This window comes from Zalophus californianus, chromosome 13 (assembly GCF_009762305.2).
Source record: "Zalophus californianus isolate mZalCal1 chromosome 13, mZalCal1.pri.v2, whole genome shotgun sequence".
Classification (NCBI taxonomy): domain Eukaryota; kingdom Metazoa; phylum Chordata; class Mammalia; order Carnivora; family Otariidae; genus Zalophus; species Zalophus californianus.
In genome coordinates, this window is record NC_045607.1 from 53072037 (window position 1) to 53095667 (window position 23631).

At 36.7% G+C, this 23631-nt stretch overlaps 1 protein-coding gene across 10 annotated transcripts in view; it reads right to left on the minus strand.

Moving 5' to 3' along the window:
• The window catches only part of CCDC171 (coiled-coil domain containing 171), a 316174-nt gene that overhangs the window by 23319 nt on the left and 269224 nt on the right, over positions 1 to 23631 (minus strand). For 9 of the 10 annotated variants that reach the window (XR_003523902.1, XM_027616882.1, XM_027616889.2 and 6 more), the window contains one exon: positions 18774 to 18926. The exons of the other annotated variant lie outside the window; for it this stretch is intronic. Coding sequence is in view for 8 of the 9 variants with exons in the window: in XM_027616882.1 (XP_027472683.1) it covers positions 18774 to 18926 (153 nt within the window). In the remaining variant the exon portion in view is untranslated. The remainder of the gene's footprint in view (positions 1 to 18773; positions 18927 to 23631) is intronic. 10 annotated transcript variants of the gene reach the window in all.

A 23631-nucleotide genomic window follows, 5' to 3' on the forward strand; every position in this document is an offset into this window, starting at 1 on the left:
CCTTCAAACTACACATGGACTGTAAAACGTGTGTTAACATATGATTTTATTTCTTCAAAGGTTCACTATATGCTTTTACCAAAAATATGTGTATCACTATTCTCCCCAAAACAAAGGATGGAAAGTTATACATTTAGTGACAAAAATCAGCACCAACTGTCAAGATCTTATACCAGTAAGTAGTTCCTGGAAAAGTTTATGCATGAAGTAAAGCAAAAATATTTGTTGGAAGAAACAAAAACAAGTCTTAGTTTTAGGCTTCTGAGCAGCCATAAAGCAAGTAAAAATGATTTTACAAAGTACAGAAGTTATCATAACATTATTCATTCGTTTTCTTTTCTTTGCTTTTCTTTTTTTCAGCCTTGAGTACATGATCTGTATTTTATGACATGTCTACATGTTACTTCTTAACAGGTCCCTGGCTCCTGGGTGTCTTCTTGACATAACAGGGGCTTTCAAACTTTGTAATAGCGGAATCCTTTTGTGAAATGAAATATTATTCAAAAATTTAATTTCTAAATGAGATAAAAGTAAAATGACCCTGCTTGAAGTTGGGGTGGGGAGTGAAAAATCTGTCCTCTAGGCCTCCCCCAGAGGGATAAAGACAACTATGAGATTTAGTTAACTGCGGTTTCTAATAAATGACAAACCCCCTATTCTTTTTCATGTTTTCTTAATACTAAAATCGTGACCAAATTAAACTCTTCTGAATATTGCTAAAAAATATGACTACACACCGGATGCCCTTTGTTATCGATGCCACTGAAAGAAGAAACAATGTGTTCATAAAAGCTGAGTAATTTCAATAACCTGACCAAATTTCTTGGTTTTTTACCTGCTTTAGAAAAAACACTTTAATCTATTTTAAGGAATTGGAGAATTTTATATTCAAATAATAAGGATCAGGAAATATAAGTATTTGAACTAAGATCTTTAAAATAAAATTACTCCACAGGCAAAATATAACAATACTCCAAAACAATGAATATCTCTATGAAGAATAAGATAGAGTATCTATTTAGACTTACATACAAATCTAGATTCAAAACTCCTTCCTAGACCTTTTTCTTTTCTTCAAAAAAAAAAGGTGAAAAACATCTAGGGAATACATAATTATAATCATAAGAATCTATAATATCCAATATGTTATCTAATAAAATACTTTTTAAAATTAAGTCGTAAGTTCCCAGGAGGGATTAGCAAAATGATGTATCAACACAATCACTCCATCATGATAAAATTAGATATAATCTATACTGTACACAATGTATATAGCACATTTTTTCAATCAAATTCACATTTTCAGTTAGACCTTATCAGAAATAAGACAGTGGAGACTAGAAATATAAAGCTATAACCTTTGTTGGCCCCTTACATTCTGGAAGGGTATCTTTCCAATTGGTGTCAGACAAACATTGAGAACAAAAGGATATCCAAAAGAATAAGCTGAATTCAGATTCTATCAAAGTATGCCCTAAGCCAAAGTTCTGGGAAACTAAGACAGCTATTTCTTCCCAATTTCTCAGCTAACATAGAATCTTAAGAACAAGCGCAAATATCCAAACTTCAAAACAGTATAACATGGAAGGATGTACACTTTCAATTCTCTGTACATAAAGCAGGAGGAAAAAGGAAGGTCCTTTTGTTCTAGGTAAAAGGCCTTAACCATAGACCTAGTGAATCTGTCAGTCTTCATACATAGTCATTTCTTTTTCTTTACTGAAAGGAAAAAAATTAGGTTTTTTTCCACAGAAAACTGTAAAACTTTTATTCAAGTTTAAATCCTCTTGTCTCTTACCAGCCTAAGAGCACATTCAACATAAGCTTGGTCACTCTTAATGCTTCCCTACTATTTCATAACCCAGAATCCATTTTTCAAGAAAACTGTCTATTTCCACCTTTAGTTTAGAGCCTGGGCTATGGACATACACATAGAGGTTTCACTATAGATCCCAAAGAGCATGATCTTGGGCAAACTACTTAAGCTCTCTGAGACTGCATTGCTTCATCCACAATAAGGGGAAACAACATTCCTCCCATAAGATTGAAGACTGAACTAAATAATAGATGAAATAGATATAGATGTCTCTACACAGTAACTGACAATTAAGCTCTTACTTGATGTTATTTAGATTATGGGATTATGAATTTAAACTCTGTTTTGAGTCAGTGGTCCAGTTCTTGCTTTCAAGATACACATACTGCATTGTCAACCCAAGCATTCACCCCCCCCAACCGCTCCTCACAATTAATTACCTATGTATTAACTCTTAATTCAACTTGAACAAAAGTTTCCTTGTCCATACATGGTCCAGTCAGTCAATTGTTCAATGAGTCTGACTAGTAGAAAAAGATGTGCCTTGACCACCCACTTCGTTGGATTTAATGTCTTGGGTGTGGGAGATTTCATTTTAAAGAAATCATTTAGCTCTCTCTTGGGTATTCGGTTTGGCATAAATCATGCATTTTTAAGCACAAGTTTCTTCCAAAATTATTATGAGAATTATGACTCTTTATGTTTGTTGTTCAGCTGCCCACCTTACTTTTTCGGGCCCCGCTTTCTCTCTGATGCTCACTTTTTAAAATATTGACAAATAAAAAATCATTCATAGCATATAATGAGCGTTTTAGACATCTAAATTACAATGAACAGGAACCACTATAAATATGTAGTTACAATATTTATGATGTCAGTGACAATTGCATTGAAAATTCCCAAGTATTGGAACCATCTAATTATTAAGTCTTTCACTTCCCCTGCAGGTGTAAATACATGAGTCTAATAAGCTTTCTCACTATGAAAAAACATACTTATATTATATTAAAATATTAAAAACTATTTAATGAGCTTCGTTTCCTTCCAAAAGTAAACTGAGGTTGCGTCTGAACCAGCTTGAGGCAAGGGAAGTTTCAAACATAACGTTTTTAAAACTAGCCATTATTTCCCATGCTGAAAAAAAAACTGCAATTTTATTTCCTCACAGCAAATGAAACTGTCAGGAAAATTTAGGTGTAATAAAATTGGGTGGTTAAACCAACATGCTGGATTTGAAATAAAACTGAATTAAAGGAATTAAAATTAATTCTTATGTCAGTCAACCCTTTAAAAAATACCATTCAAAACTTACTGTTTTTACGTACAGAATTTCCCTGTTCTTGATCAAGTGTGCAAAGCTAACCATCTCGTTCATGACCGCTAATGGCGCTGCAGTTGAGATGGTGCCTCGAACAACATTTTGCATAAAAATGTGTTGCTTCTGGCAGCTTTTCTGCCTAAATAAAAAGTTGTCAAGCAGGGTGACTTTAGTGGTACAGAGTTTTAAAATGGTGGATGCCGTCCAAGGTTAGCTAGTAACGGCTGACATGCCCTGGAATCTTGAGGCCTAAATCAACATTGTTTTCACAGCTGTAATTAAGCCACCTAATCAGAAGCACATTTTGACGGGACAGTTTCTGCAAGCCAGACATTACAATTTCTTATGCCTAGAGCGCAGTGGCTCATGAGAGGTCCTCGTTTAATTTCAGGTTAAAAAGAAGGGGGGGGGAGGCAGTAAAATAAAAAGACTATTTTTTTTTTTTTTAAGCAACACACAACTGTTGAAATGAAGCAGACCTATGCGTTCCTGCCTTGACCAGCCTTGCATCCCTCCCTCCTCTGGCTCTCTGCTGAGTGCCCCAACTCTCTAGCAGCAGCTGCACACCGTGAAATGAAGAGTCTCTGCCAAGATCAACAGATGAGCTGGTCTAAACTGGCTCTCTGTGTGTTCTGATTGTAAATTGTGCTGGTGATGATTAGAGAACTCTAACACAGGATGTCGACTCTTAAAACTGTCCAGAGAAAATAATTTTTTTAAGTTCAGGAAAATTTTTTTGGACTTTTTTTGTGGCTTGGTGCATAGTGTTGTGTCTATAAATTTCATATGATTCAAATGAATTCACTCAAATTAAGCAACTCTGTTATTACAAAAAAAAAAAAAAAGAAGGCCACGGCTTGGCTCCGAGCAGGGACCTTCATCTTGGGCTGTTTATAGAACAGGGCGGCGGAGTGGGGTTCTCCACCCGCACACCAGTCAAGTGCCTCCACCACCTGCCAAAACTGAAGAGATTCCTAAAATGATGAAAATCTACAATGCCATACTCACATCTCATCAGGTAACTGTTGACTTCTCTAAAGCTAACTTGCCAGCTGAAGCTGTTTTCTACAGTGTTGTGGCATTCTGCAACATTTAAACTTTCAACCCCAGAGGCCAAAGTAAAACTATCAATATGAAGGCACTAGTCACTGGAGTCTGATTACATTTAGTTCTGCATTTTAATTACATATGGATTCTATTAACTAAACCTTTTGCCTTATAGGCAACATTTTAATCAAATTACTATAATTTTCAAATATGTTACAATAGTTTGACGAGTTAAAAGTTCACATTCCTAACATATTAAGTATCAAAAAAACTTTGCATGAAAAAAGGAAATACTCCTTACAAATACGCTAATACATTTTCAGATTACTTTGGGGACTTTTTGACTACCTTGTTACAAGTTACATTGTGAGATTTATACAACTGGTATACATTTATAAATAGTTTATTGGTGTTGAATATAACCAAACTCGAAATATAATTGTTATAAATTTAGAAACATGCGCTCATTTGATTGTTGTAAACTGAAGCAAGAACAAAATGAAATATAGTTAGAATCTAAATATTCAAAGTCAGTATTTGTAACTTCAGCTGAAGAATTTTAGAGCTGAGAGGGAACTGAGATTTTATCTAGTTGAAATCCTTCATTTTTAAAGCCAGGCAAAACCAAGACCAAGGAGATTCTGTGACTTATTTCCCAAAGCTCTGTGGTGAGTTGGTAACAAAGGCTGTTCTAGAACCTGTTTCCTCTGATTCTCTGTCATGCTACTTTGCAGCACAACACGTGGCTACTGTGTAAGCAACAATCTAGCTGTCTATCCATACCACCCAAGACCGAAAAGAAATATTTTTTTAATGTGGTAAAACACATACAACATAAAATTTACTGTTGTAACCATTTTAAAGTCTACAATTCAGTGACATCAAGTATATTCACAGTGTTGTGTGACTATCAACACCTCTTAGCTCTAGAATGTTTCCACCACCCCGAAAGGAAACTCCATCCCCATAAACAGTCATTCTCCATTCCTTCCTCCCCCTCCCCCTGTCAACCACTAATCTGTGGTCTGTCTCTATGGAGACAGAACATGCCTGTTCATATAAATGGACTCCTACAATATATGGCCTTTTGTGTCTGGCTTCTTTCATTTAGCATAGTGTTTTCAAAGTACGTCTATATTGTAACATGTATCAGTACTTCATTCTTTTTTTATGGCTGAATATAGTCTGTTGTCTGGATAGACCATATTTGTTTATCCATTCATCGATCGATGGACATTTGGACTGTTTCCATCTTTTGGCCCTTGTGAACAGTGCTGCTATGAACATTTGCTATTTTCCTTTTTTTTTTTTTATGGTATTCTTCATCAGTGGAAGTGGTATCTCGTTGCAGTCTTGATTTACATTTCCCTACTGACGAATGACAATGAGTATATTTGCCTGTGTTTGTTGGCCATTTGTATATCTTCTCTGGAGAAGTGTCTATTCAAGTCCTTTGCCCATTTTAAAAATTAGTTCATTTGTCTTTTTTTTGTTGTTGAGTTGTTGAGTTCCTTACATATTAGATCCTAATCAGATATATGATTATAAATATTTTCTCCCATTCTGTGGGGTGTTTTTAATGCACAGAAGTGTTTAATTTTGATTAAGTCCTATTTGTCTATTTTTTCTTTTGTCACTTATGCTGTTGGTATCATATGTAAGAATCCATTGCCAAATCTGAGGTCATAATTTATCTCTCTGTTTTTTACTAAAAATTTTACCTTTTCTATTTATCTCTTTGATCCATTTTGAGTTAATTTTCATAGATGGTATGAGGTAAGGTTTTAAGGAAATACATTTTTTTAAAAAAATAAGCTTTCTACTTCTTTTTTATTATTATGTTATATTATTATTATGTTATATTATTATTATGTTAATCACCATACATTACATCATTAGTTTTTGATCTAGTGTTCCATGATTCATTGTTTGCGTGTAACACCCAGTGCTCCACGCAGAACGTGCCCTCTTTAATACCCATCACCGGGCTAACCCATCACCCCCCCAGAACCCTCAGTTTGTTTCTCAGAGTCCACAGTCTCTCATGGTTCATCTCTCCCTCTGATTTCCCCCCTTCATTCTTCCCCTCCTGCTACCTTCTTTTTTTTTTTTTTTAACATATAATGTATTATTTGTTTCAGAGGTACAGGTCTGTGATTCAACAGTCTTACACAATTCACAGTGCTCACCATTAAGTTTTCGACTTCTGAAATAAACCTCTCATACTCTTACTTTTGGCTAGACCCAGGCACAGTTAATTTTAATTTAGTATATCACCGTTACCAACAAACGTTTACTGAGTACCCACCATGTGAGTAAAAGGTATTAAACTGGTCAATTTCTGTGTATGTGAGTAAACATACAGAAGCAGGGGTACCAAAAAAATCTGACAAAGTTTAAAATTATTTAAGCAGTATGCTGAAAAGAATGTTGTCTCAAATAATTTTGGGTCTTTGTGAATAAGAAAAGAAATGTACAATTTATATTATTTGAAAGTACCTACTTAAAATTTTACCATAGATTCAATAATATATAAATTATTCTATTCATTCTCATTAAGTGTTTCCTAGAGAAGCATATGAAATGTAGTTTGATAAGAATTAATTTCAGAAAATTTCGTGTGGGAAAAATTGGGGGGTGGATTATGGTATGTGCAAAGTACATATGTTCCATAACAAGTATGTATTGAATAAATATTACTGAAGGAATATTCTTCCAATTAATTTTAATTCAAATCAACTGGCACTTCCTAAGTTAGATCATTATAATGAATTTTAAAAAATAAATAAGACATGACCTCACAGAGTCACAATATGGTAATACCTACACAACCAATTGATTACATAAGCCAGAGTACTATATAATGCTCAGACAGATAAATGCAATGATGAATGAGCATAACAAAGGGAACCCTTATTTCTGCCAACTGGGAGATGAACTGAAAGCCAGATGGAGTCAGCATATACCTGAATGTCAATGATAAAGAATTTTTACTTTATCATGAAGAAAGTTTAGAGCCAAAATATGTTTTGAGTCAAGCTATGGCCTGCTTATATCTGTGTGTGAGAAAGGTAACGCCTGGCACTAATGCGGCAGACAAGACAGAAGGGGAAAATTACATATGGGGAAACTCGCTGGAAGCCCATTGCAATAACCCAAGGAAAAGTTACTGTGATCACAATGGTAGAAAGGTGAGAATGGATCTAGGAGACCTGTGGTGAGAATGGATCTAGGAGATCTGTGTTGAGAATGGATCTAGGAGACCTGTGGTGAGAATGGATCTCGGAGACCTGTGGTGAGATTGGATCTAGGAGATCTGTGGTGAGATTGGATCTAGGAGACCTGTGGTGAGAATGGATCTAGGAGACCTGTGGTGAGAACGGATCTAGGAGACCTGTGGTGAGAATGGATCTAGGAGACCTGTGGTGAGAATGGATCTAGGAGACCTGTGGTGAGATTGGATCTAGGAGACCTGTGGTGAGAATGGATCTAGGAGACCTGTGGTGAGAATGGACCTCGGAGACCTGTGGTGAGATTGGATCTAGGAGATCTGTGGTGAGATTGGATCTAGGAGACCTATGGTGAGAATGGATCTAGGAGACCTGTGGTGAGAATGGATCTAGGAGACCTGTGGTGAGAATGGATCTAGGAGACCTGTGGTGAGAATGGATCTAGGAGACCTGTGGTGAGATTGGATCTAGGAGACCTGTGGTGAGAATGGATCTAGGAGACCTGTGGTGAGAATGGACCTCGGAGACCTGTGGTGAGATTGGATCTAGGAGACCTGTGGTGAGAATGGATCTAGGAGACCTGTGGTGAGACTGGATCTAGGAGACCTGTGGTGAGAATGGATCTAGGAGACCTGTGGTGAGAATGGATCTAGGAGACCTGTGGTGAGAATGGATCTAGGAGACCTGTGGTGAGAATGGATCTAGGAGATCTGTGGTAGCAGAAACAGGGAGACTTAGCAAGTGATTAAGTATTGGTGGTGGACGGAAAGTGGGACAAATGTTAAGCCTTCTGCCTTGGTCTGCAAAATAGAGATAAGGAACATAGGGAATGGAGAATTTGGGAAAATGGGGAGTGGGAGGGTTGAAGAGCATGTTCAGTTTGGGACTCTGTGAGTCTCAAGTGTTTGCAGAAAACTGAAGGGGAGATTTCTGAGAATCTAACAGGCAGCTAAAGCCCTCAAAGAACCCAATTTTGTAAGGAAGATTAAAGTGTAAGAGAGATACTCAAAAGCATATTTACTCACTGCTACTCTTTGAACAACCAGTGTACTTTTTAATTTTTTAAAATATTTTACTTATTTATTTGACAGAGAGAGGGGGAGAGAGCAGCAGAGGGAGAGGGAGAAGCAGACTCCCCACTGAGCAGGAAGCCCAGTGCGGGGCTTGATCCCAGGACCCTGGGATCACAACCTGAGCTGAAGGCAGACGCCTAACCGACTGAGCCACCCAGGCGCCCCTGAACAACCAGTGTAAATAATTAGAGCATTAGACTGTCAAATTACCATCTGTATTTTCTACAACCTAATCACTGATTGATGACAATGGTCTGAGTTTGAAACTTTCATTCCTGCCACTCCATGCTCCACCTTCGCAGTATTTCATCACTGAGAAATAGAACTATATAAATATGTTATATGTATTATAGATAAATATATTTGTATATTTATACTTACATATAAAATCTAATATATCTAACATAAAATGTCTATATATTATTATAGACATGTGTTATATATTTACATAGTTAAGTATATTTAAATATTAATATACATATGGAATTTAGGATATCATGCCCCTATAGTCACTATCCAGATATCATTCGTCATGAAAGTAGCTCTTTTTAAACTGCATCATACAAAAACTAAAAGACTAGAAAGGAGGTGTGTAGCCAATGGAATATGCATTATTACCTTCGGGTCCCTATTTACTCCACTAACCAAAGCTTGAGTTTCTAGAATATGAGAAACCTTGAAAAGTTTGGATATGTATGTCAAGGATCAAAGGAAAATGTCTGCATGTGGACTGGGCTGTCCCACCTATTGATATTTTATGTTTCCCTTATTTAGTTCTCTTCGTATTCAGAGGCCGGAGCTGGAGCTCATGATAAAAATATAGGAGAATTTAATGAGCATCTAAGTAGGGCAGTATTTAGCAAAAGGGTACAATGAGAGTTGTTATGGCATCAAATGTCAGTGACTTTTGAGAATAACTAGAAAAAAATGAAATAGGGAGTTGGAAAAAGTAAGTACATAAAGCAAAGGCAGTAGATGTTTGCGATGCATTTGTCGGAGACCTCACAGTCAGAGAGCCCAGCCCGCTGAGAATCGTGCGGAGGAGCACACGGATCAGGCCCCTCCTCCAACTCATCTCTCCATCTCATTGGCTCTGCTCCAGTCACACAGACGGCCTTCCATTCCTTGAGAATCCCCTGCTTTCCCCTGTCAATGCCTAACGTTTTAATTAAGTTTTTTATTTTAGTCCCAGCGTAGTTAAAATAGTGTTATATGAGTGTCGGGTGTACAATATAGTGCTTCAACAATTCTCTACATTAATCAGTGCTCATCATAAGTGTACTCTTGGGACACCTGGGTGGCTCAGTCAGTTGAGCGTCTGCCTTCAGCTCAGGTCATGATCCCCGCGTCCTCGGATCAAGTCCCGCATCGAGCTCCTTGCTCAGGAGGGAGCCTGCTTCTCCCTCTCCTTCTGCCTGATGATCCCCCTGCTTGTGCACACTCTCTCTCTTTCTCTGACAAATAAATGGATAAAATCTTTAGAAAAATAAATAAGTGTACTCTTAATTCCCCCACCTCCCTCCCTCTGGTAACCATCAGTTTGTTCTCTATAGTTAAGAGTCTGGTTTTTGGTTTGTCTCTTTTTTTGTCTTTGTTTTGTTTCTTAAATTTCACATATGAGTGAAATCATACGGTATTTCTTTCTCTGACTTATCTTGCTTAGTGTTATACTCCCTCTAGCTCCATCCATGTTGTTGCAAATGACAAGATTTCATTCTTTTTATGTCTGAGTAATATTCTATTGTATATACATACTACATCTTCTTTATCCATTCATCTATCACTGGGCACTTGGGCTACTTCCATAATTTGGCTACTGTAAATAATGCTACAATAAACACAGGGGTGCACGACCGTTTTGAATTAGTGTTTTCATATTCTTTGTGTGAATGCCCACTAGTGCAATTACTGGATCACAGGGTAGTTCTGTTTTTAACTTTTTGAGAAAGCTCAAAAAGTTTTCCAAAGTGGCTGCATTGGTTTGCATTCCCACCAAGAGTGCATGAGGGTTCCTTTTTCACCACATCCTTACCAACACTTGTTGTTTTTTGTGCTTTTGATTTTAGCCATTCTGACAGTGTGAGGTGACCTCCTACTTAGTCTTCATGTTTTTAACTTCATGTTTTAAGATTTCAGTTCCTCAGGTGGGGCAACCCAAGACTACCCCAGGTCCCCAGGCTCTGTGTTCTCACAGCCCTCTGTGATTTGACTTCAACATCATTCTTTTTAATTATTTGTATTATAGTGTATTTTTCACTTCCACCTGAAGTGCCATGACAGTAGAGATTTGTCTTTTTTTTAAAGACTTTATTTATTTCTTTGACAGAGAGAGAGAGAGAGAGAGAGCGCACAAGCAGGGGGAGCGGCAGGCAGAGGGAGAGGGAGAAGCAGGCTTCCCGCTGAGCGGGGAGCCCGATGCGGGGCTCGATCCCAGGACCCCAGGATCATGACCTGAGCCAAAGGCAGACGCTTAACCAACTGAGCCACCCAGACGCCCCAAGATTTGTCTTAATCCACACTTCATTCTCATTGGAAAGCACCAAACAAGGAAGCAGAGGTCTTGGATCCTAGTCTGTTGGGTTCTAATTAAAAACCTGGCAGCAAGACTCCAGTATCTGTACTTCACTGCACTGTACAGTCTCTCTTTCTCAAATTAAGTCATGGCTTAGGGCTCACTTAAAAAAAGGTTTTTTTCTTGAATAGTTAAAAATTTCAGTAATAAACATCTTGAATCAACTGGGATAAAGTGTTTGAAAATTTATGAAAGCAACTTAACTAGAGTAAGTTACTTAAATTGTCGGCTTCTCGATCCACACGACACTCATACTGACAAATAATCCTTCCTCTCTCAAGAAAATGTAATGAAAACGAATGTGACAAAATATTATTCGAAACCTTAAGAGACAGGGGATTCTTATTTTTTATTTTTATCTTAACTGAACCAAAATATCTAAATTTTTGGCCTTTATTAACAATATGATACCACTTGACAACTACTAAATCTGACATAATCTGAACAATATGCAAAGATATCTTCCCTGCAAAGATACTAACTGGAAGTTCCTCTGATTTGTAATTTGTTATTTTCTCATAAAGAAGGTACTATAGGGGTGCCTGGGTGGTGCCGTCGGTTACACCGCCAAGTCTTGGTTTTGGCTCAGGTTGTGATCTTGGGGTCATGAGATTCAGCCCCGTGTCAGGTGCCACACTCAGTGCAGAGTCTGCTTGGGCCTCTGTCTCCCTCTGCCCCTCCCCCTATTTCTCTCTCTCAAATAAATAAATACATCTTTTTTTAAAAAGCATAGAATTAAAAACATACTGCTTAAACAAACAGTGGAAATGAGGCAAATCAATACTGTAGCTTACAGCATCGTAACTCACAGCAAAATATTTGGGTTTGGCATTTTATGTTTCACAGATTGAAATATCATGTGTTTCTTCCCAGCTGTGGGTGTGCCGGTCTCCAAACACCCACAAGTAATTGGTTCTGACTGCTGTCCTGTTCTCTACTGGGCTGTCTGTGACTCAAAAGCTCTTCACTGGAAGCCCTTTCTGGTTACTATTACTCAAGATAAAAGCTCTAGAGCAGCCCTAAGTTAATGGGTCAAAGACCAACATACTGAAAATGTTAAGATACTGGCAACTGTACAACAAATGAGAACTCTGAGATGCACTCCAGCATTATTATTATCTGTTGCTGAACAAAAAATGAAGATATCACCTTCAGAAGGATAAAGTTTTTAAAGATGACTATTCACGTCTACAATCTGATCAATCTCGTTCTATGCATTATAACACCATGATATATTTTTTATTAATAATGAATATTTATTTTTCATTCTTATATAGTTAAATGGCTGGAAAAGATGGTTGATGAACATACACTGACTGCCCTCAGTTCATTAAATAAGTGATAACAAAGCAACTATCATTAATACCGTACTTAGTAAGAGCTAAAAGCACTGATTTAAGGGTTGTTTTAGTTCTTTTGCCTACACATCAAAGGATTTCCTCATGGTTACATATATTTTTTAAAGCTATATGTATAGCTTAGCTGTGGGAAATATATATAACTATCAGAAAATGTTTTTATTTGATTTATTAAATAAACCTTATTGTGAAATTTATTGAGCATCTACTAGTATGCTAGACAGTGTCTTTATTTTTTTTAAAGATTTTATTTATTTATTTATGAGAGACAGAGAGAGAGAGAGAGAGAGAGAGAGAGGCAGAGGGAGAAGCAGGCTCCCAAGGAGCAGGGAGCCCGATGCAGGACTCAAACCCAGGACCCTGGGATCATGACCTGAGCCGAAGGCAGACGCTTAACCATCTGAGTCACCCAGGTGCCCTAGACAGTGTCTTTAATCCTCATACCCAAACCTACAATGCAGGCAACCATATCTACATGTTACAAATATAGAGACTGATGTTTAGAGTATCGTATGGATAATAAATAACACTGACAGGATGCACATTCAGGCCTGCTTGACTCTAAAACCTTAGATGAGGGCCTTTGGGAAAGGGGTGATGGTGGGTTGGGTGGGCATAGAAGGGACAGCTAGAGTTTTGAGAATGGCCTAACTACCAAATACTAGAGAGACCAAACAAGAACATCAATAGCAAAATGGCCAGAGGCAGAATCAAATCAGATTACAGAGTAAAAGGCAAGGATTGGATGGTGCAAGAATGGATTGGAGACATATAAAGATGGGGTTTAGGAGTGACTGTTGGAAGCAGTGTCGGGCTCCAGTGGATACAGGCTGTTTGGGCGGGTTGGCTGTCTTTAGTTGAGAGGGGGAATGGAGCTAAAGCAATAATACATCTTCTAATATACAAAAAATACCTCTTACATCATTTAATTCATTAAACATATGTACTATCCATAAGGCCTATCACTCAAATCAAATTAAAATAGCAATTTTTATTGATCTTCCCCCTTAACAAGGTGTCAAATTGCTACACATTCTTCAAAGGCTCCTAGAAACATCTCATCTTTTACTGACAATATTAGGCAGAATGAATCCTCCTTCATCTGTGCTCCCCAGACTTTACATATGCCTATTTCTGTTATTTGCTTATGTGTTTGTTTCGCTTGTTAGAAGAGGAATGCACAAGAGTAGAGACCATGTCTTCTCGCATTTGTCCCCATAAAACAAATAAAATGGTAAGCAAAAATCCAAAAATATCAATAATTATATTAACTGTATGTGGTCTCGTCACCCAATTAAAAGCCGAGATTATCAAATGGATAGACAAAACCAAACCAAACTATATCTTTCTCCAGGAAACCCACTATAAATATAAACACAGGTAGGTTAAAAGAAAAAAATGGAAAAATAGGTATCATGCAAACACTAGTCAAAAAATACCTAGAGTTTAAAAAGGTGAAAACTGAAATGACAAAAGTGGACAGTATGGTGAACATGGCCAAAACCAGACTTCTGGAGGCCTAGATTTAAGAAGATATTGAAACATGATTGATACACTCCCATCTTAGGACAGAACTCCCTGAATCTGCTCTGAATACTCCGTTCCTGTGTCTCCCACTTAACAGCTAAATCCTCAAGATGGTTGTTTAAATTCACTGTCTTTTTTTTCTTTTTTGGTCAACTCTCACTTACCTCTCCACCTCTTGCTGAAAGAGCCTTTGCTAAGGTCACCAAGGGCCTCCATGCATTAAATCCAAAGGCCATTTTCAATCCTCCTTTCGCTTGATCTTCAGCAGCATATGACACTATTGATACGCCACCCTTCTTAAAACACTCTATTTTCATGGCATCACACCTTTTTGGTTTTCCTTTGACCTCTTAGCCTGTTCCTTCACAGCCTCCTTTCCAACCTAATCTTCTTCTCAGGCATTATATGTTGGAGTTTTTCAAGCTTCCTTCCCAGGCCTTTTTCTCTTCTTACTCTATAAACTGTCCCTACATAGCCTCATTCTTGTGAACAGCCTCAAGTCCCATCTATATGACAATGACCTAAAATGTATACCTCCAGGTTGGCATCTTGCTTAAATTCCCTATCAAGCAGCCTTTTTCCTATTTCCAGTTGGACGTCTCGCAGGTACCTCAAACTCAACATACTCAAAGCTAAACTCACAATATTCCCTCCTATTCCATTGCTTCTCTCTCCAGTAAATGAGATCATTGGTTCCTTTCCAAAAGGAAAAAGTCCAGGAATTATACCCCTTTCTCTTGTTCTTCCCATCACATCACAATTGTTCCTGCACACTACAGCCAAAGTAATCTTTTTTAAAAACCAAATCTGAGCAAGTCATTCCTTCTTTAAAATTTTCCAGTGTCTTTTCCCTTGCTCTTAAAACAAGGACGACAAAGTCTGATTTCTGTTCTTGTCTCTAGACCATCCCTGTCTCACTCGGGTCACTCTTGCCTTTGCTCTCTTTATTCCAGCCACACTAGTATTTCTCAATTTCTTCTTTCCCTCACAGAGCCTTTGTAGATGTTCCCATTTCCCTCCTCCTGACCTGGGACACTCCTCTCCTCCTGCATAATTCCTACCCAGTCTTCAGATACTAACTCAAGCATCACTGACCCTGAAAAGGCTTTGCTGATACCTTAGCCTAGGGTAAGCTCATTTGTTGAAAAAACTGTTACATGCTTCAGTTCTTTTCTTTCAGAGCACTTATCCTGGTTAGGAATTATACATTATTAGTGCGATTATATGAAAATAATTTCTTCCATTATTAGATTTTAAGTTCACAAGAGCAAGGATTGCCCATTTTGGTTCACACAATATCCCTCAGACCAGAATTGTGCCTGCTCTAGAGTAGATGCTGAATAAATATTGAACTAATGGATAAAGAAAAGAATTAAGAAGCAATAATACAAAGAAGAGTTCAAGTAAGTAGAGGCCAGAGAGCCAAAGAAGGAAAAGTCAATAATGAGTGAAACAAAGGAGGTGAGCGTTTAAAGAAGAAAGTAGTTAAAAACTTCATACGTTGCAGACAGATTAAAAGGCAAGAGAAGGAACTAATGGATGGGGAGCAAGCAGAAAATTATTTGTGACCTTTGAGAAAATAGTTTCAGGGGAGTGACAGACTCTGAAGCCAGATAGCAGCAAAGCTGAGGAATGAATGGGAGATGAGCAAGTAGACTACTTTTCAAGAATGTGTCAATGAAAGGAGGGGAAACAGGCTGCAAAAAGGGCAAAGAGCTCAGTCACTGGAATATACTGATGGTGATCACAAAGGACGAATTACAAGCTCGAGGCTACGGTAGGAGGCAGAACAAAATGACAGGGTTTGCAGCTGAAGATGGTAGGTTAGTAAATAATCTTTTCCTGTGGTGCAACCCAATTACTTTCTATCAGGATAATGGTGATAAAAATAATAGCTAACTTTTTTTTTTTTTTTTGGACTGACTACTCACTAAGTGCAAAGCAAAGCCCAAAGTGCTTCAACTTCTCACTAGAGCTCCCAGCGTCTCTGTTAGGGAGAAGGATCACTACCCCATTTTACAGATGAAAACCCTACTTAGCCACACAATTAGCAATTGACAGAATTGAAATTAAAGCTGGATGTATTGACTTCTATGGCACACACTATTGATTCCTAATTCCCTTGTCCCTTGACTCATTACATTATAGCTAAGAGGGGCCACATGACCCATTTTCAGCCAATGGGATTTAAGCAGAAATATGTTTGGAGATTCCTTGGAAGGCTTTTCCTTTTTTAAATACATAAATAAATATATTTCTATATACTTAATATCTATTATCTATTAAATTTATATTAAAATTTATAAATATTTAAATAAATCCATATAAAATATATTTAAATTGTTTTTAAAGGAAAAGCCTTCCAAGGTTTTATTATATACAGAAAGCAGATATTGTTGGGCCATCCCATCCTTGTGACTTGAATGTGATTATAAATCCTAGAGCTGGCTGCTATCTTATGATAATGAGGGAGTAGCAGAGAAATCGCAGAGAAACTGAACCACCAATAGCCACAGGACAACAGCCGCCTACACCTGGACTTCTTGCTATATGAGAGGGAAAAAAAAAAAAGCAAAAACACAGATACTGGATTTTCTGAAATCACGTTGATCAGGTTTTCTGTTATTTGCACTTGATTATATTCCTAATGGATATAATTCCAAAGCCTATGCTCCTATCTACCAAACTATATCACCTCTCATCTAGAAAATACAAAGACGGAGGCTCTTCTACCTCCCTCAGAGAGTTCTTAAGGAGGTCAAGTCTGAAAATGCATACACAAATGTCTTGAAAAATAAAATAACTATATCAATTTATTACTGTTTCAAAAATAGTAATTCTCGGCTAAGGAAAGAGAACGGCGAGTAAACAGCCTATAGAGACACGGGATTGGGCAGTGTTCTCCTAGACGGACACATCATAACCTCCTGGGAGGTTTTCCACAGTACACACATCCCCTTTTGAAAATCACTGCCAGGGTGAACCACCTCTTACAAATAAGATGATGAATATACCCTTACAGATGTATTCAGGAGGGGAAAGACTGAGGAGTAGAGTTTTATGGTGACAGACAGTGAGGCACACTTTCATTAAGACATCAGTAGCACAATAATTGATAAAAAAAAATTTTTGAACCCAAGGGGAAACAATCCCACCTTATCAAGTGTGGCCTTTCTTCAAATACAAGTAATTACTTTTATATGAATAACAGTAACAAACAATAAATAATAGTATGACCCAACAAAGCCGACACAACCTAAACTGTATAATGAAATACTAATCAATGGGACCAGAGAGTTCACAGGAAGAAATGTGAGTATGTTTCAGAGAAAGGCTAGAATAAATTTAAAATACTTGAATTTTTAAATAAGTTTCCTCTTCATTTTAATTTATCTTGGTGGAGATCAAATGTACTACTCTCTCATTAAGAAATTAACAAAGTCATTTTAAAAAAATTGAACTCAACATCTCAGGTCCCAAATAATTGGTTTGGTCATTTTTGGGATGAAATGCTAGTATTTTTACTCATGAAACATTAGTTAAGCACCTACTATGGGCAAGACTGTCCTTGCCTCTAGAGTACCTTCAGAGCAGAGAAGAAATATACCAAACTGCTTGTCTCTAGGGAACTTATATTCTATGAGGGTAGGGAGCAGACAATAAGCAAATAAATACAATGCAATTTATGTCAATCAAGAATAAGGCTATAGTGAAAGAAAGCAAGGAAGGTGTAAGATAGATTGGCAATATGGGGTGAGAGTTAGAGAGTTTGGGGGTGGGGGATGGCTGGTAGATGCAATTTTAAACACTATGGTCATAAAGGTTTCATTGGGATGCAGACATTTGAGCTGAGATCTGATGGCGCTGAAGAACCAACCCCTAGCCACGCAGCTATTTGTTTTAATGCTAAGTCTTCTGTTGACTGTATCAGTGGGAAAGAGTTAATAGCCAAATGGCAAAAACATTAAAAAAAAAAAAGACCTAGATTTCCAAAATGTGGAATTTGTTGATTAGGTTACTGGTGAGCTGGTATACTGAGTTTTTGTTTTTGTTTTTAAATAAAATGCTGCATTTGGTCTAAGAAAAAAAAAAATGATACTGTTTTTCCTTACAAGTCACCCTGAGCCATTATAATCAAACCAAAAAAAGGAAAAAGGCATTCCAGTGATTGGTAACCTTCTGAATCTCACTGTTGATATATTTGCCTTTGGAGAAAAAAGTTTTCAATGTTTATTTTATTCCCTTATTTATTTTTTGATACTCCCCAAACACATATTTCAAATGGAGAAAATTTTGTTTAGTCTTAAATGAGCCCAAATTTCATCATGGGCTAAAATTTTAAGACATAAAATGACTGCTGAAACTGAATTTTAATCATATAGATGAATCACAACATGCATCTTTAGCTAGGCATGTATTATGGATAAGTCTAGTTTTCTACAGAGAATAATCACATGTTCTAATTACCATTTTGGTTATACGCATAATTAATAATATTCTGTCTTAATGGGACACACTGAATCTTCAGACAGTTGCAAGCTTTAACTATGCATACTGCCAAATCCAACTGTCAGCTGCACGGCCAAACACAAAGGAATCTTGATGTAGTGTTTTAGCATTGATAACAGTATGCATATCTTTATACATGATACAATGGAAAAATTAATTGCCTTTCTTTCTTCAAAATTTTCTCCACACTAACAATTTTACATTGCTTGATTGATCATTTACCCTAAATTATATGTATTGGCGAGTGATCTTATGAGCAATAAAAACATGAATGTAAACGTGACCCCAGACACAAAGAAGAAAAACAGTGTTGCAGGACTTACTGATTGTAAACTTTCATTTTCACGTAAACAAGCCGTGTGAAGTTCTGATTTCAACGTTGCAATGTGACTTCGGTGAGATGTCATTTCCTTCTCTAATGTAGCAATTCTAGCGCTTGCAAGCTGGTAGACATCCATGAAACTTTTAATCATAGCCTTAAGAAATAAGTATAATGTCACATACAATTCAAATAAAGATGTCCCTAAAGAAGAATTTCCACAATTTGAAAGCAAAATCATTAAAATTTTAAAATAAACAACTTTTTCATCTTTCTTTAAAATAATAAAGCTAACCCTCACATTTTATATTGAGAACAGGGACTATTTTAAGAAAGTTTGGGAGAAAATAATTGAGACTTCTTTTCCAGAGTATATATTTAAATGAGATGTACTTTGATCTATTGTGTTTAAAATTTAGAATGTAATTTTTAAAAGATGGCACACTTATTTTCTTTGTGAAGTTAAATTCAAGTTGTAATTTGACCTAAATTTCAACCTTAAAACACACAATAGATGGACATATAAGCAAGATATTTCAAAATGAGCTGAGTTAGTAGAACTTTCAATCCACCTAAAAAAACACATGGCTTAAAACAAAAGAAGCTGAAATAATCCTGTAATTTGTTTAAGAGTAAATAATGTGACTCTTACATTGTACAAAAAAACATAATTGTGTTCATTCATATAAAAGAGGAATGTTCTTATATTATACTATGTATAATAAAATACAAGTGTGTGTAAGTTTTTCTCCCCCCTAAATAAGTTATATTTGGGGGATTGTTAGACCTCTATATTACATTTTAATCATATTTTATAGACTTTTTCTTCTAAAGCAACCAGTAGTGAATTTTAAGTCCAAGAACATTATCACACCTTTTTTAAAAAAGTCTTTCAAAATACTTCAAATATAGCAAAAACCAAATATTTCAAAGATATATTCAAATATAATGTTGGATTATTTGCAAGAAAAAAAATGTTCTAACCACAGCAACAAATGAGTAAGATGGTAGACAGTCTGAGAATTTCCAAATTCTATTCAATCTGAAGGGTCTGATTTAGAAAAGCTTTCAGAAACTAGATATTTGAGCAATTCTGAATGCACCTGAAGTAATGTGGTGAACAAAGAATAATGATCCTGGAAGTCCCGGGATCGAGTCCCACATCGGGCTCCCTGCTTAGCAGGGAGTCTGCTTCACCCTCTGACCCTCCACCCCTCTTGTGCTCTCTCAGTCTCTCTCTCTCTCTCTCTCAAATAAATAAATAAAAAATCTTAAAAAAAAAAAGAATAAGAAACAATGTACACAATGTCTGAGAAACAGAAGTAGGTTAACTATTTGTCTAAGAAAAAAAATGATACTGTTTTTCCTTACAAGTCACCCTGAGCCATTATAATCAATTCTGAATGCACATGAAGTAATGTGGTGAACAAAGTAAGAAAATTCACACCATTTCGCCTAGTAAGTTTCCATTTGCCCTAAAATATCAAGTTCGGACACCATCTCTTTCAAGAGACCTCTTTTGAACCCAAAGGCCCTGTTAATGTTTACTCTAGCTCTCTGGGGGGGCGCCTCATGCTTGCTTCCACTATAACGCTTATTGCTTTAGCAGAAAGGTACTGGTTTACATGTTTATCTTTACTAGACTGAGGAGCTCCTTAGGCCAGATACTATGCCTAATCATCTCTGTATCATCAGGGATGTTAGTGGCCCACAGTGAGCACTTGTTTGAATGAATGAATGAATGAATGAATGACTGGTGAATGACTGGAAAAGATTTTTAAAAACCCACAATTTGAAGCCATATGTTGGCATAAAATACCTTATAGGAAAGGATGAAGATATTTGGGGAAATATAATCTTAACACTCTAATGTATAAATTATTAACTATACTTTGTTCAAATCGAAAAAAGAAGTGCAAGCATAGCTGTAGGCACAGGACGACAGAATATACAAAAGAGAATTCTATTACCCAAATGCTGAACGGGCGTGGGACGACTTTATGTCTGGGAACATCGCTACCCTACTTTGAGTCATTTCAAGGTGAGCTTATAGCTAATACCAACACAAAATATTTCCCCAGGTTTCAAAAGTATGTAAAGGTCAGAAACTATGAAGTCATATTTGCTTCTTCCTATGCCAAGTCTCTCTCCACTCTTACAGTTCATTTATCTTCACCAGGTGGTGGACCAGGAATCATTAAGTCCTATTTTGGTCCGGTCCCCACTCTGCCACTGACTTAGCTTTGGGCTCTTGGGTGATGCCACGTCATCTCTCTGAGCTTCCATTCTCTCCCTCCATGAAATGGGAAGAAGGGTCATTTTCTTGCCTGCTTCCAAAACTGTGATAAGGCTCAGGTAATTAAAAATCTAAGGCAAAGCCATTCTCTTCATCCTTCAACTACCATTGCAAGAAAGCCCTCCAAAAATGGTCAATTACTGAATTTCATGGTAGTATTACTTTAGTTCTACTTTTAAATTCTCCACTAAGATCTTAATGAGACAATCTGTGATAGGTGGTTTGTATACATATTGTCTCGTTGGATAAGGACCTAAAATGTATAAAAGGCACAAAAACATGTATCAGTGCTATTGAATAAAAAAAAAAAAGAAGTACTCTTCTATCAGTCATAGACTCCTGAATTATGATTTCACTGTTAAGGCCCAATAGAATTGGCCTCTAATATTTAAAGATAAAAACCTCAACACTTCAAAAGTTATCCTCTTTCCTAAATTTAGAGAAACATATTTCATGAATTCTCATGGACGTGATACTCTTAAAGGAATAAATAATAAAAATGATATTCCTTCAAACCTCTTTTTAAAAAAATAAAATACTTTTTTGAGAAGTTACATCTAAATTTTTATAGGGTGGATGGAACAAAAGTCATAATTATTTTGGCTCCTTTCTTGATCTACTTTTAATAACTAAATCCTAGGGGCACCTGGGTGGCTCAGTCATTGAGCGTCTGCTTCGGCTCAGGCCATGATCCCAGGGTCCTGGGATTGAGCCCCACATCGGGCTCCCTGCTCCATGGGAAGTCTGCTTCTCCCTCTCCCACTCCCCCTGCTTGTGTTCCCTCTCTCGCTGTCTCTCTCTGTCAAATAAATAAATAAAATCTTTAAAAAAAAACTAAATCCTAATATCCAGGGCAGTATCAAGAGAAACCACATAGTACTTCTTTATAACACTAAAAAGAATATAAAAATAATCTATTTTTTGCATAGGATTTAGAATGTTAAGCATTTAAAATCTTTTAAAGCATTATTTCATTTGGGAGATGAAAGCAGTTTTTTACAACACATATATATCTTTTCAGAGCAACAACGAGTAGTGGTAAATAATAGCAGGTGTGTTTCATGGTATAAATACTACCCTATAGTATGGCAGGGGGTAGGAGTGTCAGTGAAATCGCAGGTATTCAAAGAAGCACCAGACTTCTGAGGAATAAAGAATGTTAACTTCCAATATTAAAAAGTGATGCAAACTATGTAACAAAGGATTCCAGTGAAAAGCCCAACTCTTTATTATAAAAGAAAGGTGTCAAGTTGGTAGAAGTGGAAATAATAGTTTGAATCAACTGAGAGGGGGTGGAGGACAAAGGAGTGAGCATCTAATGACTTCTGTATCAGTCTCCCAAAGTCTAACTCTTCACAACACACCTCTCTCCCATATGAAAACATCACATCTTTTTATATTAGCAAACAACGACAGAACAGCACGATACTGTGTTCAGCGGGCCCAGCACTGGAGAATTTATCCCGTGTCATCTCTGGCCGTAGGGATTTTGACGGTATCATGCTGTGAGAGATGTATCTCAGTGGGGCTTATCTAGTTACAGGAGAAACAGAACAAAAGACAGTTTCTGGACAAGAATAGTTTTTTGTTACAGAGATAATCTATAGTGCTTATCATCAACATAACAAGATGAGAGAATCCAAACAAAATTCCACATCCTATATCCATTTTAAGGAAAAGTATAAGTGTTTCAGAATTCACAAAATTCTGAGATACAAGTAGATGACTGTCACTTGAGCAGTAGAATATTATTTATATAATTTGTTATGTACATATTATTATGTAATTTAGGCTGACTTCAAAACTGGATTTTAGGAGAAATGGGATCCTTGGGAACTTGATGTCACAAGGAAAGATTAGTGGAAAATGTCGTGAGGCCTAGATGCCAAAAGAGTAAACCTTTTTTACTTACATTTTTGAGGAATTGGGAAGCAAAAACCTCAGATATTTCCCTTTAAATATCACTATAGATATACTTCATTTCTATCTACTGTATAAAGTAAACATACCATGTAAAATGGATATACCAAATATGTGAAATATAATAAATCCCCATAAAATGGGGATGATAATTCCTACCTTATAAAGATTTTGTGAGGATTAAATGACTATTAAAACCTGAGAAGACCTTACCTATCTGAAACATAGTAAACCCTCAGGTAAATGTTGGCTGTAGTAATGATAATGCCATCAAATTAGGAAAATTATTATTTTAACTCATAAAACAAAGATTTAATATTTCTTTTTTTAGGATTTATTTATTTATTTTAGAGGGGGGAGGGACAAAGGGAGAGAGACAGAAGCAGACTCCCCACTGAGCACAGAGCCTGTGGGGCTCGATCCCACAACCCCAAGATCATGACCTGAGCCAAAACCAAGAGTCAGACACTTAACCTGCCGTGCCACCCAGACACCCCAAAGATTCAATATTTCCGAGGGGTATTATTAGACATAATGTAAACATTTTAAATATTAGATATTCTATACATATTGAAATAGTAAAGCCCTTTTGAACATAAAGAATTTTAGAGGCCAATGAATATTTACTTCCTAACAACAGAACTGC